At 41.8% G+C, this 12,590-nt stretch overlaps 1 protein-coding gene across 1 annotated transcript in view; it reads left to right on the top strand.

The window, feature by feature from the left end:
* Positions 1-12,590, top strand: part of CCDC18 (coiled-coil domain containing 18) — a 50,597-nt gene that overhangs the window by 20,432 nt on the left and 17,575 nt on the right. The window contains exons 3-14 of the mRNA XM_075286588.1: positions 365-524; positions 910-1,089; positions 2,360-2,469; positions 4,121-4,249; positions 5,422-5,518; positions 7,469-7,590; positions 7,680-7,953; positions 9,125-9,222; positions 9,310-9,425; positions 9,784-10,004; positions 11,828-11,938; positions 12,198-12,329. Coding sequence (XP_075142689.1) covers positions 365-524; positions 910-1,089; positions 2,360-2,469; positions 4,121-4,249; positions 5,422-5,518; positions 7,469-7,590; positions 7,680-7,953; positions 9,125-9,222; positions 9,310-9,425; positions 9,784-10,004; positions 11,828-11,938; positions 12,198-12,329 — 1,750 coding nt within the window. The remainder of the gene's footprint in view (positions 1-364; positions 525-909; positions 1,090-2,359; positions 2,470-4,120; positions 4,250-5,421; positions 5,519-7,468; positions 7,591-7,679; positions 7,954-9,124; positions 9,223-9,309; positions 9,426-9,783; positions 10,005-11,827; positions 11,939-12,197; positions 12,330-12,590) is intronic.

A 12,590-nucleotide genomic window follows, 5' to 3' on the forward strand; every position in this document is an offset into this window, starting at 1 on the left:
CAGAAGGAACGTCTGCCGATCCCTGCTCCACCGCTACTGCGGTATATCTGTGCAAATGGGGTAGCAGTGGGAGATCAGCTCTCTGTCTGGATACAGACAGCTGGCGGCCGCAGTCCAGTCTTGTAATACGGTCTATTAGTTGTGTCAAAGATAGCCAAATGCTGTTAAATAAAAAAAACTCAAATATCTGTACATAAATAGTTCGATTTCGCAAAGTATAGATATCGCTATATCTATATGTCTATCAATATACTACACATGGACTGATATGGCCTCCTGTTGTGTCATTCCCTCGTCAGTCAGGGTTTATAGCTGCCTTTGGTGTCTCGGTTCTCTTGTCATGTACATCTTTTTGTTGCTCCAGCGACAGTGGAAGTGAGCATTCTCTGAGCAGAGCTCCCTTGGGTCTGACACTGGAAGATCTCGAGCAGCCCAGTCACTGCGCTCCCAGGGAGAGCGTGTCTAAGCAAAGGAACACCATGTTTTTGAATGGCGCCGATTCCCTTAGGACAGGTCGTGATAAGGTGCGTACTACTTAGGAGATGGTTGTCGCAAAGAAGATTTAGATATTACATAAGCGATCACATTGTCACTAGAGAGGAGTGAATCATGTCCGATTTACCAGTCTGTAGAATACAATGATAGAATTAATCCCTGTATTTTTGTATTGTGATACAAGTATCAGGGGAGACAAACTCTCCGTATGGAAGAGCAGAGCTCTCTTTGTCTTGATTTTATTTGGAGAACCAAAGCTGTTGTATTAGGAAATTGCATAATATGTAAATCCCTGCTATACTGTCACCAGTACAATATATCCTGCAATAAGCCATACCAAAGCTACAGACAGAAGTCTTTTGTTTGCGTGTGTAAAATAATGCATTCATTTTATTAATATTTTTCCTTTTGCAGACAGGATCACTGAGGAACACTGAACAGGAAAACAAGAAGCTAAGAGACAAGCTGTTAAGTCTTCAGGAACAAAATGCGGCGCTGACCACACAAAACCACTCACTAAGAAACAAAATAGAATCTGTGCAGGCCGAGCTTACAAAGTGCAAATTGAAGACATCTTCCAAGCAGGGATTTGATGTAAAAATCAAAGAACGATAAGAATAAGTAGTACTAGCCATATTGGTGCTAAATATATTGTGAAGGCAGTATTCAGATGTTTTCATTCAATTTCGTCAATTGCAGTGACTGCAATTACAGTCACTGCAAAGTGGATGAGATTCTAGCAAATCCCATCCACACAGATCAGAAGAATACGTATAGCAGAAAAGCTGCAGTTCCCAAAACTTACAGAAATCACGGCAGTTTCCCTAAAGGTATCAATGAGGCAGAAAGTCCACAGAGGAAACCTCTGAAGACTTTCTGTGAAAAACTCTTCTGATGTTGTCGTCACCCCTAACAAATTTTTGATTACCCCCCCCCCCCTTGTTCTTGTGTTTAGTTATACCTTTACCATATTTAAAGGTCTCACCATTTAGGGCGGGTTCACATCCGCGCCTGTATCCGCTTTCGCCAATCCTGCCGGCTTCTGCCCGAGAAACTGGACAGGAGACGGAAACCTGGCAGTCAGTTTTCAAACCCATTCAAGTGTTTTGTATCTCTCCATGGCAAAACCAGTTTTTTAAGTGAGACACAAAGTCGGACATGTAGGACTTTGTGTCCGGTTTTTAAAAAAAATGGTTTCGCCGTGGAGAGATACAAAACGCTTACAGGCGGTCACTTTGCAAACCCGTTCAAGTGAATGGCTTTGAAAACTGACCGCCGGGTTTCCGTCTCCTGTCCATTTTCTTGGGAAGAAGACGCAAACCCACAAAGCGGAGACTGGGCGCAGGCGTGAACCCGCCCTCAGTCAGATAAGATGAGTAGAGATCTTTGTTATTTTCACTCCGCTCCCCTGGGACGATGCTTTTTATACTCTGGGGTCTGAGGAGTCCCCAAAGTATAATAATAGCACTTTCAGAAACAAACTTGGAGAATGAAGCTCACAAATATTCGTTTAAATGAATGTTGTGATGTTCCCCTATCTCTACACACCAGTATTCATGGCTCTGTTCACCAAACAGATCTGTTTTATTTTTAATGTAAAAAGATAGACCAGTTAAACTGATCTACTGAACAGACAACAGAAACATAATGTGAACAGCCCCTTAGGCAACATGCTGGGAAAAGTGCAGGTTGAGACTTCTTAGCAAGCTGCCAAACCTTCAGGACGAAGTGTGTCCTCTGCTATGTCATGGTGTCCTGTGTAGGGTAGATGGATTTGTAGTAGGCAGGTTATTCCTATTTGTTGTATCAGGATGTCTGCTATAATTTGTTCATCTCTGATGACATGAATGTTAATGTTTTTCAGGTACACTTTTACGAGTCAGCTTTTGGATCACGCATGACCAGAATCCCACAGCTTGAGGAACAAGTCGCAAGCTTGGAAGCAGAATCTGAAGCACAAGAGAAAGCTTTGAGGTAATAATTCAGTGGACACCTGATTTGCACATTGTTTATGACCGGTTGCTTTGCATAGCTATTATATTATTTTATGTATGTAGTAAAATTAACTCTAAAAGTGATATTAGGAATTACAGAACATTTACAGCAAATAATGTGATATTCAGTGTGAAGTCCACATTCTCCTGGATTGAGTACTATCTAGTAGAGATGAGCGATCCGATCCGATCCGAACAGCACTCTCGCATAGAAATGAATGGACGTAGCCGGCACGCGGGGGGTTAAGAGGCCGGCCACCGTCAAAGCAGAAGTACCAGGTGCATCCATTCATTTCTATGGAGCGTGCTGTTCGGATCGCTCATCTCTACTATCTAGTATTATTGAGAGGTTTCCTTCCTTCCTGGTGTCGTCCACAGTCTGCCAAACAAGGTCAGACAAAGCTGTGGGAGGCAGTCATATGAAATAGAAGTTTGCTAAAGCTCAGCATAGTGGTCGCTCGGCAGGTATACAGGCCATCTCATGAAGGCTTTGCAATGAACCTATAGTGTTGTGGCCTCCATGACCACCAAGTCTATACAACCACCAAGTAATCTAAGCTGTAACGTTGAGTTCACACTACTTCTATTGGAACAGTTTTGAGGTTTCTCTTGCCACAGATGGCTCAAGAAGCAGCTTCAAAAACCCTTGAAAATTCTCCCACTGATTTCAGTGGGAGTAAGCTAGATTGTTTTTATTCAGCTAGCTAAAAAAAAAAAAGGTATTTTGCCTCATTTTGAGGGCCCCGGGGCATAAACACCACCATTTTCCGCTGCAGGAAAAATTGTTGTTGTTTTACAGTCAGGGCAAAGTGGATCCCATGCCCACTTTGCGGCAAAAACCGTAGTTCGGACACGCTATGGTTTCCAAAACCGGCACGTTTTTGGAAATCGCAGCAAGTCAATTATATCCACAGAAACGCAGGTGGCGTCCCTATAGGTGTAATTGAAACAGAAAGTCCGCAGAGGAATCTTCTGCACACTTTCTGTCTGAAGTGCTGTGGGAAGAACCATGATGCACTGCCGCCGTGGCTTTTCCTGCAGCACTTTTTTGTGGGGTCTTAACCTTAAGCTGTTTTTTTACATTTTGGCAAAAGAATCAGTGTGAACCACCCTAGAGATGGCTGGACCTTGCGTTGCTCTCCTAATCGTGGGTTTTAATCAGACATTAGGAGAGAAAGAAAAGAAACTGGAAAGAAACTGGGGTTATTGTCTGTGGGTCTATGCTAGCTGTCTTTAGGGTGAGTGTTGATTGGAGAGGAGAAGATATAATGTGTTCTGACTTTGTCCTGGATTCATAGGGTTAGTATTACTCTGAAACTCTCTCACATAGCAAAGTTTTTCTTCACTTTAATTTGAGAAGATGCCTCCACCCAGGAATAAGTAATCAGGTGTGAAGGATTTTTTTTTAATAATCTTCAAGATCTTAAGTGTTACTTTGGGAGTTACCGTACTTAGATACAAGTGCCCTAATGCTCATCTTATTCACTACTTGTAACTGCCCTTTTCATTCTGAGTGACATCCTCACAGACTCAAGCTCATACAGAAATCTCCAGCCCACACACTGTGTCTGAATTGTGGCGAGAATGCCTGTATTATATGCATAACACCTTGTAACATTTTTTTTTCCTAGGATTACAGAAGATAAGTTAGTTGAAAGTCACCAAAAAATGGCAGAAAAAGAGCAAACTTTACAAAAGTTCAGAGAGGAACTGAAAAACTTGAAAATGGAGCTGTATGAATCTAATAAAATATGTAAGAGGTGAGTATAAATCTATCAATTTGTCGCTGACACCCTATAACTCTGCTGTAAAGAAAGATAAATTAATCATTTGTATCCTTATTTTAATCTACAATGTTACTATACATTTCGATCCGTGTATTTGGAGGTCCCCATCTCCCTGCATCAATTTGATCTAATTTTGGTATTGCAACTATTAACTTTTGCAATACTCATATTCTACTTCACGTAACCGTCCACTTGCCTTAGTGTTATTGCCTCATCATGTAATGACGACCTTGCCTGTACAAGAATAGGACACCGACCTGTTTCTGCAGATATCTGTTCGGATCATCTGAGTGGTTATATCAGTGGCTCTCCAGCTATTGCAAACCTCCCAGCGTGGCCTGACAGCCTCAGGTGTAAAAAGCTGCTTACAGCCCAGTCAAATGAACTTTAATCCTCTGTTGGCTGGCTTTATGCAATGCTTGCTGCTCCATAAAAGTGGGATTATTGTAAAAAAGGTAACAGCAAATGGTGGCACATGTGTCCCTAAGGTTGTGGTGCAGGCTGACGCACCTAAGGTGATTAACATGTATGGAGCCAAATAGAGTAGTGATCCTGTTACTCAACACTTAAGCCACCTTAAAGAAGATCTATTACATGAGAGATTATATTGGAAAAAGTCTCTAAAATGATGAGAAGACTTTCTAATCTTACTTAGAGGACTGGTCACTGTATATTGTGTGGAGTCAGCAACATGAAAATAGTCAGCAACCCAGAAATAAAACCATTTGTCTTGAAGTTTAAAGGGGTTTCAGGACATGAATATCTTAATTCCTATCATTAGGATAGGTCATCCGTTTAAGGCCAACTTTACACCCATGGTGTTGTATTGTTTTTTGATTTTATGCAATAAATCAATAGGAAAAGATTTGAAAGTAAAAACACAATACCCAAAGCATGCTGCATTTTGATAAAAAATGCCCAAAAAGCAAAGAAAACCATCAAATGTGAAAAAAAAACCAAACCCAAAAGACCGGCTATGTATGCAATTTCTCATTGAATAACTGATAACATCTGACTGTTTAAACAAAAAAAAATAAAAAAAAATGACACCATTGCTGATCAATATCTTCGGTAGGGTGTCAATAAATAATCCAACCACCCTTTAATTTGTAACAAATTTCTGCTTAACTGATTTTTCATGTCAGGACCGAGAAACAAAGAAACGAAGCCCTACTGAATGCTGAAGAGCTGACACGAGCTTTCCAACAATACAAGAAGAATGTTGCTGAGAAGCTGGAGAAGGTAAGAAATGATGTCTAGCTATGCTGCGTTACAAGTCTTTAGTTGTACAGTGTTTCTCTGCAGCTGATGTTGTGGAACATTTCTCATGCTTTATTTAAAGGGGTTGTCTAAAACCATAACATTTTTTTTAAAAACAGCTTACAGTAATAGAAAACCCCCTACAAAGAGTAATAAACAAGATATAAAAGGACTGTATACAGCCCATTCATGATTAGACGCTTCCAATCTTGTGGAGATTTAGACCTCTCTTGTCAGGGAAGAGCAATAGATGCAACAGATCAACCCCTCAGGTTGGGGCAATCAATCCACGGGCAAGAACGGTATTAGAATACTTTAAAGATTTCCTCCCCTGGAATACTGGAGGGAGTAGAACTGACGTGTTTCAGGGTGGAAACGCATCAGCTGTTCTACTCCCTCCGTTATTCCAAGGAACGAAACCTTCACAGTATTTTAATGGCATTCTTGTTGTTGGATAGAAAATGGAATAAAAGCTAAGTTTTATTTACAAAGACTTGGGATGCTGGACCTTTTACCGTTTTTACCCCTGCAAAAAAGAGTAATACTCGGCCTCCTACTTTCCTGCTGTTCTGGTATGAACTCTTCAGTAGTCCCCCTCTCTTTTGTTTGTTTTTTTTGTGTTTTTATGCTTCGGCACTGACAGGTCAACATGACATGTCACTGCTGTCAGCAATCACATGTTATAGCTGTGATATGTTCACACCAGTTTGGTCACTATGGTAGCCAGTATATATATCTCAAAGTATCTATATATCTAAATATCTATATAAAATATATATATATATATATATAATATTTTATACTAGAATGTAACTCAAGATAAAACATTGCATAATGAAAATCTTGATCATGTAACTTACTATACATAATGTTGCAATCATAAGAAAGCAAAATAAAATCACTATAATTTTCTGCTCACTTATGATATTATTGACTTTTTTCTTGTAGTTCAGAATTTCTATCATAGATACTTAAAGGGGTATTCCCACATCGCATACTCACCAGTCTTCGTTGCTGTAAATTCTTCTTTCTTCTGGCTTTGTTGCGTCATTGGTGGGCGGGGTCACATATGCAAAGCCAAGCGGCGAGATACCTCTGGCCCTGCGTGTGCGCTCATAGACCAGACTAGCCTTCACAATGCGAATACAGACCCGACATCCGCCTCTCTCTATTACAGCGGATGCCGGGTCTGTATTCGCATTGTGAAGGCTAGACTGGTCTATGAGCGCGCACGCAGGGCCAGTGGCACCTCGCCGCTTGGCTTATGCATATGTGAATACAGACCCGGCATCCGCTGTAATAGAGAGGCGGATGCCGGGGAGTGTAGACGCCAGCACAGATGCACAGACGCCGGCACAGATCCCTGCAACATCGCTGTGCTCCTGCCCTGCATGAAGCCAGCAGCGGCAGAAGCGATGCTGTTATTCTGCTCCTCCGCCCCCCGGAATAGCAGCATCGCTCCTGCCGCTGCTGGCTTCATGCAGGGCAGAAGCATAGCGATTGTTGCAGGCACCTGTGCCGGCGTCTGTGCATCTGTGCCGGCGTCTAACCCTCCCCGGCATCCGCCTCTCTATTACAGTGGATGCCAGTCTGCATTGGCAGCCCCTTCCCCCCAAAGGGTAAACTACCCCCCCCCTCCAGCTCACTCCCGTGCACTTAGCCCCTCCTCCCTCCCCCCTCAGAGCAGCAGATACATCACTTGACTTATGACCAGATAAGTCAAGGGATGTGTCCCAAAAAAATGAATAAAGTAAGATAGTGGACAAACAAAGCAGTTTTGCTGAAGCAATGTATTTAGGAAAAGTCTTACATCCACATTAGCAAACAGTATAGATAGGATCCTTATGATGTGACAACCCCTTTTAATAAGAAATATTTTGACATTTCTTCTTGAAAAATCATTGCTTTATGTATTTGTTTGTTTATTTGTAGGTTAAGACAGAAGGAGATGTGATAAATAAGAATCTCCAGGATTGTGAAAGAGAGCGAGGGGATTTGCTGGAGAAGTGTAAAAATCTGGAGAATGAACTTGAAAGCCTCAGGGAGGATTTAAGGTGCAGACCTGTGGCCATTTGTAATAATATTGGAAATGTAGTAGAAAAGTGAAGATCTTTTTAATGAGGTTTTGCTTTTTCCACCTTAGAAACGTTGTGTCTGAAAAGATGGAGGAGAAAGAGAAGCAGAAAAGTTTTGAGATGAAGAATCTAGAGCTGATTTCTCTCCTGACACAGACCAACCAGAGGGTTGTGAAACTTGAGAGTGATCTGGAAAATAAAGAAGGCGTGCTTAAAGACAACGTGGCTCTCCTGCTTGAAAACAAGGAATTAAAAGATTGCCTTACCGAGATAGAAAACCAGAAGAAGGCAAAGGTTTCTAGTGCTGAGTCGATGGACTTGAGGCCCTTGTCACATTCAAAGGCAAGTCTTTATAAATCTGGTATGTCAATGACAATAAGAGGAGCTTAAAGGAACACTGAATCAAGAAAGTAAACGGGCGACTGCATTGTCCAGTGTTTGTCAGTCTATAGGATTTCTGCAGGTTCCTGACACAAATGGGTCTTGTAAAAATCCTATAGAGAACACAGGGTCAATTAAATCTTCTGTTGTCGTTGTTTTCTGTGTATATTCTAGTGGCTGCTGTGATCTGCTGCTTGTGGGGGTGCCAGGTGTCGGACCCCTACTCATCTGATAACCTATGCTAAGTGTAAATCAAAAATATCTTTGAGAACCTCTTTAACAATCTTTTTGAGGTTCTCAAAGTACATTGAGCGTACTGTGTAAGCGGCCATAAGAAAATGGCCGCAGGCATGGCAGAGCCGACTTCACATGCGTCCCATTTAAAGCCTGAAGATCCAAAGAGCACATCGCGAAGAGGGCGTTCCAGAGGAATAAGAGGCCGTCACTGGAGATTTCTCTCGTAGCAGTGGGGACGCCCCCAGTGCTGTTTGAGTGCTGTGGACCGCCCCCAGTGCTGTGAGAGAACTCATTTGCATACCGATGAAAACCAGGATATCTAAGGAACAGAGAAAACATCTAAAGGTAGGAGAAGAATAACCAGGGGGCCACACAATGGCTCAGTGGTTAGCACTGCAGCCTTGCAGCGCTGGGTCCTGGTGTTCAAATCCCGCAAGGGCAAAAAAACCATCTGCAAGGAGTTTGTATGTTCCCCCCGTGTTTGCATGGATTTCCATCCCGTATTCCAAAAAGACATACTGATAGGGAAAAATGTACATTGTGAGCCCTATGTGGGGCTCACAATCTACATTTAAAAAAAAAAAAAAAAAAAAAAGCCTTTCTTAAGGCTATTCCTGCATGTTAGCAAGAAAAAAATGCAGTTTAATGATAGATTCCCTTTAAAGCTAACCACTTCCAAGCCGTCTGCTCTCCGGTTCCCTGGGGTTTACAGTGGACATCCCAGGGCGAACAGCAGCGGTAGTGTGAACACTGCCTTAATCTCTAAAAATCACCTAAATCTAGTTCTTTTGAGTGCATTTCATTAAGAGTGCCGTACCCCTCCCCTTCCCAATAAAGAACTTACCATTTTATTGTGCACATTTTACTTAAAACCATTTTGTATGTTTTGTTACAGAACGACTTCTCAGATCTTGAGCTTCTAAGAACTAACTTGTCAGAAAATATTAATAAATCCGATCCCGAAGACAACAAATCCCTGGTTGCAGAATTGAGGTCTGTATATAAAGGTCTAACAAATATCAGAATACGATTTTATTATGATGGCAAAATAATATATATATTTTTTTTAATTCTTTTTAGGGCCAAATTATTAAAGGTAGAAGCTGAAAATCAAGAACTTCAAGCTAAACTTTTCAGCACAAATATCGGACATACACTGGACACCGAACCGATAAAATTAACTTCACAACAATCGGGTCAGTGATTCATTATTACTTGCAACATGAAGAAATCTGTTCCCTAAAGTAAAATACCAATTTTTTTTTTATATTGAGTATTTTGAGTACAGGAATGTTAACTTCTCAGAGGTGTTCAGTAACATTTCACTGCAGAAAGCCAAAAATAACCCCAAGAACGTATAAATATGAGCAACTTACATGGAAGATGATATATGATGTCGCTAATGATGTCAATAATACCTAAGTTATGTCAATTTCTGTTTCAACTCAGTGACTCCATTTTTATTTTTGATATTAGGCCGTTCTGACAACTATATTTTGGCTTTGTTTTACGGTATTTTGCTTATATTTTGGTCATCTTGGATTTTCCTTGCAGACTTCGAGAAATTGCAGCACCTCGAGTCGGTGAGCAAGCAGCTACAAGAAGAAAATGATAAGATGACTGACACTGTGAAGGAATTGAAGCGGAAACTCAGCAAAGCCCAAGCTGATACAGCAAACACCAAGCTCTCCATGGCTCAGAGAACCAGCCAGTTTCAGCTCATCCAGGAAGAGCTGCTAGAAAAAGCTTCAAAAACAACCAAGCTTGAACAGGAAGTGAGTGCAGAAGAGCGTGCAAATGGTTTCTTGTGTCATTATACTTCAAGGTGTTTGTGTATACCTTATCTATATTGGATATATCTATCTTTAGATATTTCGGAGCTCTTGCTTTTTCCCCTGCCATCACGTTTTCTTTCCTGATTCAATTCTCACCATATATTAAAGGGATCCTATCATTCAGATCAAATATTTTGTCCCTAACACTTAGGAATAGCCTTAAGAAAGGCTATCCATCTCCTACCTTTAGATGTCTTCTCCACGCCACCGTTCCGTACAAATCCTGGTTTTCGCCGGTATGCAAATGAGTTCTCTTGCAGCACTGGGGGCGGGACCCAGCACTCAAACAGCACTGGGGGTGTCCCCAATGCTGCCAGCGAACTCTCCAGCGTCGCCTCCGGAACTTCCTCTTCACACGTTTTCTTCCAGCACAGGCGGTGAAACTTGTAGGCCTCGGGCAGAGCCAACTGCATATGCCTGCGGCCACACAGTAAGGAAGTGGCCATTTTCTTGTGGGCATGTGCAGTCAGCTCTACCCGAGGCCAGAAGAAGACGCGTGAAGAGGACGTTCCTGAAGAAGATGGAGGTGGCACTGGAGAGTTCTCTGGCAGCATTGTGGCCCACCCCCAGTGCTGCGAGAGAACTCATTTACATACCAGCGAAAACTGGAATTTCTACGGAATGGCGTCGTGGAGAATACATCTAAAAGTAGGAGACGAATAGCCTTTCTTAAGGCTATGCCTACGTGTTAGGGACAAAAAATTTGATCTGAATGATTGGATCCCTTTAAATGGATTTGTGGGACTGAAAACAATTTGGCTTCTCTATTGAAAAAACCATGTCACACCTGTCATTGAGTTATGTCTGATATTTCAGCTGAGCTCCATTAAAGTTAATTGGGCTGAGCTGCAATACCACGCAAAACCTACGCATAGGTGTGGCACTGTTTTTGAAAGAAGAGGTTTCAGCACCGATTTCTCCCCATTGTCAGAAGGACATTCCTGACAGTGTAGCTGGGCTGTGAGGAAAGTCCCCCCCCCCCTGTCAATACTTGTCCATAGACTTTCACTGAGGGGGTGTTCCTCACAGCTTAGCGTCATTGCTGGGTGGTAAGGAGTGCTCTCTCTGACAGTACAGGGCTATATGGACGAGTATAGTTAGGGGGTGGTCCTCACAACCTAGCTAGACTGTCAGGAATGTCCTTCTGACAGTGGGCAGAGATCGGTGCCAAAAATGACGGCACTAATATCACCAGCGCCAGGCCACATAACAAGATATTTCTAGCGGTATATAAAACAACATGTGCATGAGGATGTTAAAGGTTCTCTTTAAATACCTATATTTGTCTTGGAGATTGTTACTCAACATGTTTTGCATTATATTGGTGCAGGAACTTGCTGACATTCACATTGTATTTTTAACCTTCATGAGTTAAAGTCATTTACCTTCTAGCAGGAAGGCAGGGAAAGCATGTCTATTGTTGTAAAGGTCTATTCATTGTTGTGATGAGGTGGATATGTTAAAACTATTTGCTCTGGGCCATAAGTATAGAAAATCGTATTGTGCAATAAAGTAGAGGCCGTCAGGGCAGGCGGAGGCCAAAGACTGGACTTGCAGGGCTGCTTCTGCTCCTTAAGCTACCGGATGGACAGGCCTTTGCTGACGTTAGTAGTGCTAATGTTACTGTAATACCTTTATAGAGATCACTGTCTGTGAATCCTAAACAAAGGTACCTAACGGGATGTTCCCACTATATAGGCACGTTGTATATATGGAAACTATGTGAAGAAATAGCGTGATTCTTACACTGATTTTATTGGCAGTTGACAAAGAAATCTTTGAAGATTGCCTCACTCCAGAAATTATTGGAAGACAAGACGGAGGCTCACTCATGTGCTACAGAAAGGAACACCAAGCTGGAGGAGGAACTCATGGTAATTTGTGTAGACTAATTGCATCATGTACAGTTATAGAAAGCAAGGATTTAATCACATTATTATTGTTATTTTTTTGCTACATCTATACAGGACACTCTGTAACTGTTGTGGATTTCATCACATTACACGTAACTAGGGGCTATTTGTACAGCCCCGATACCCCTGAGGATGCCATGTCACCTGTCAGAGAATCCTAATTCACAATATGGATGGCAACATGATGAGAAAATTGAATATATTTTTTTGTATTTTCCAGGATTTCAAAGCTCAAATACGTCATTTAGAGGAGAACATCACTAAAGAACACCAAGAGGTCCTCTTGGCATTTGAAAAATCCAAAAATGCGCACTTGGATCAGCACAATGAACTTCTGAAACAGATTGAACATGTAAGATAAACTAGTGCATTGTTAAATGGGTTTCCTGGATTATTATATTGATGGTCTATCCTTGGGATAGGTTGTTAATATTGGATCAGTAGGGGTCTAACTCTCGGTACCACTACCAATGACCTGTTTAAAGCGATGTGGCACTGAGGTGAGCTCTAGTTCCCTTCATGGTTTTAATACCTCAGTCAATGTGCGCACCGTACGCTAACTCACCATTGTGGTGTGTATTTGTTCGAATTTGTCCCATTCAACATCTCAGCA

Source organism: Leptodactylus fuscus, chromosome 9 (genome assembly GCF_031893055.1).
Source record: "Leptodactylus fuscus isolate aLepFus1 chromosome 9, aLepFus1.hap2, whole genome shotgun sequence".
Lineage (NCBI taxonomy): Eukaryota > Metazoa > Chordata > Amphibia > Anura > Leptodactylidae > Leptodactylus > Leptodactylus fuscus.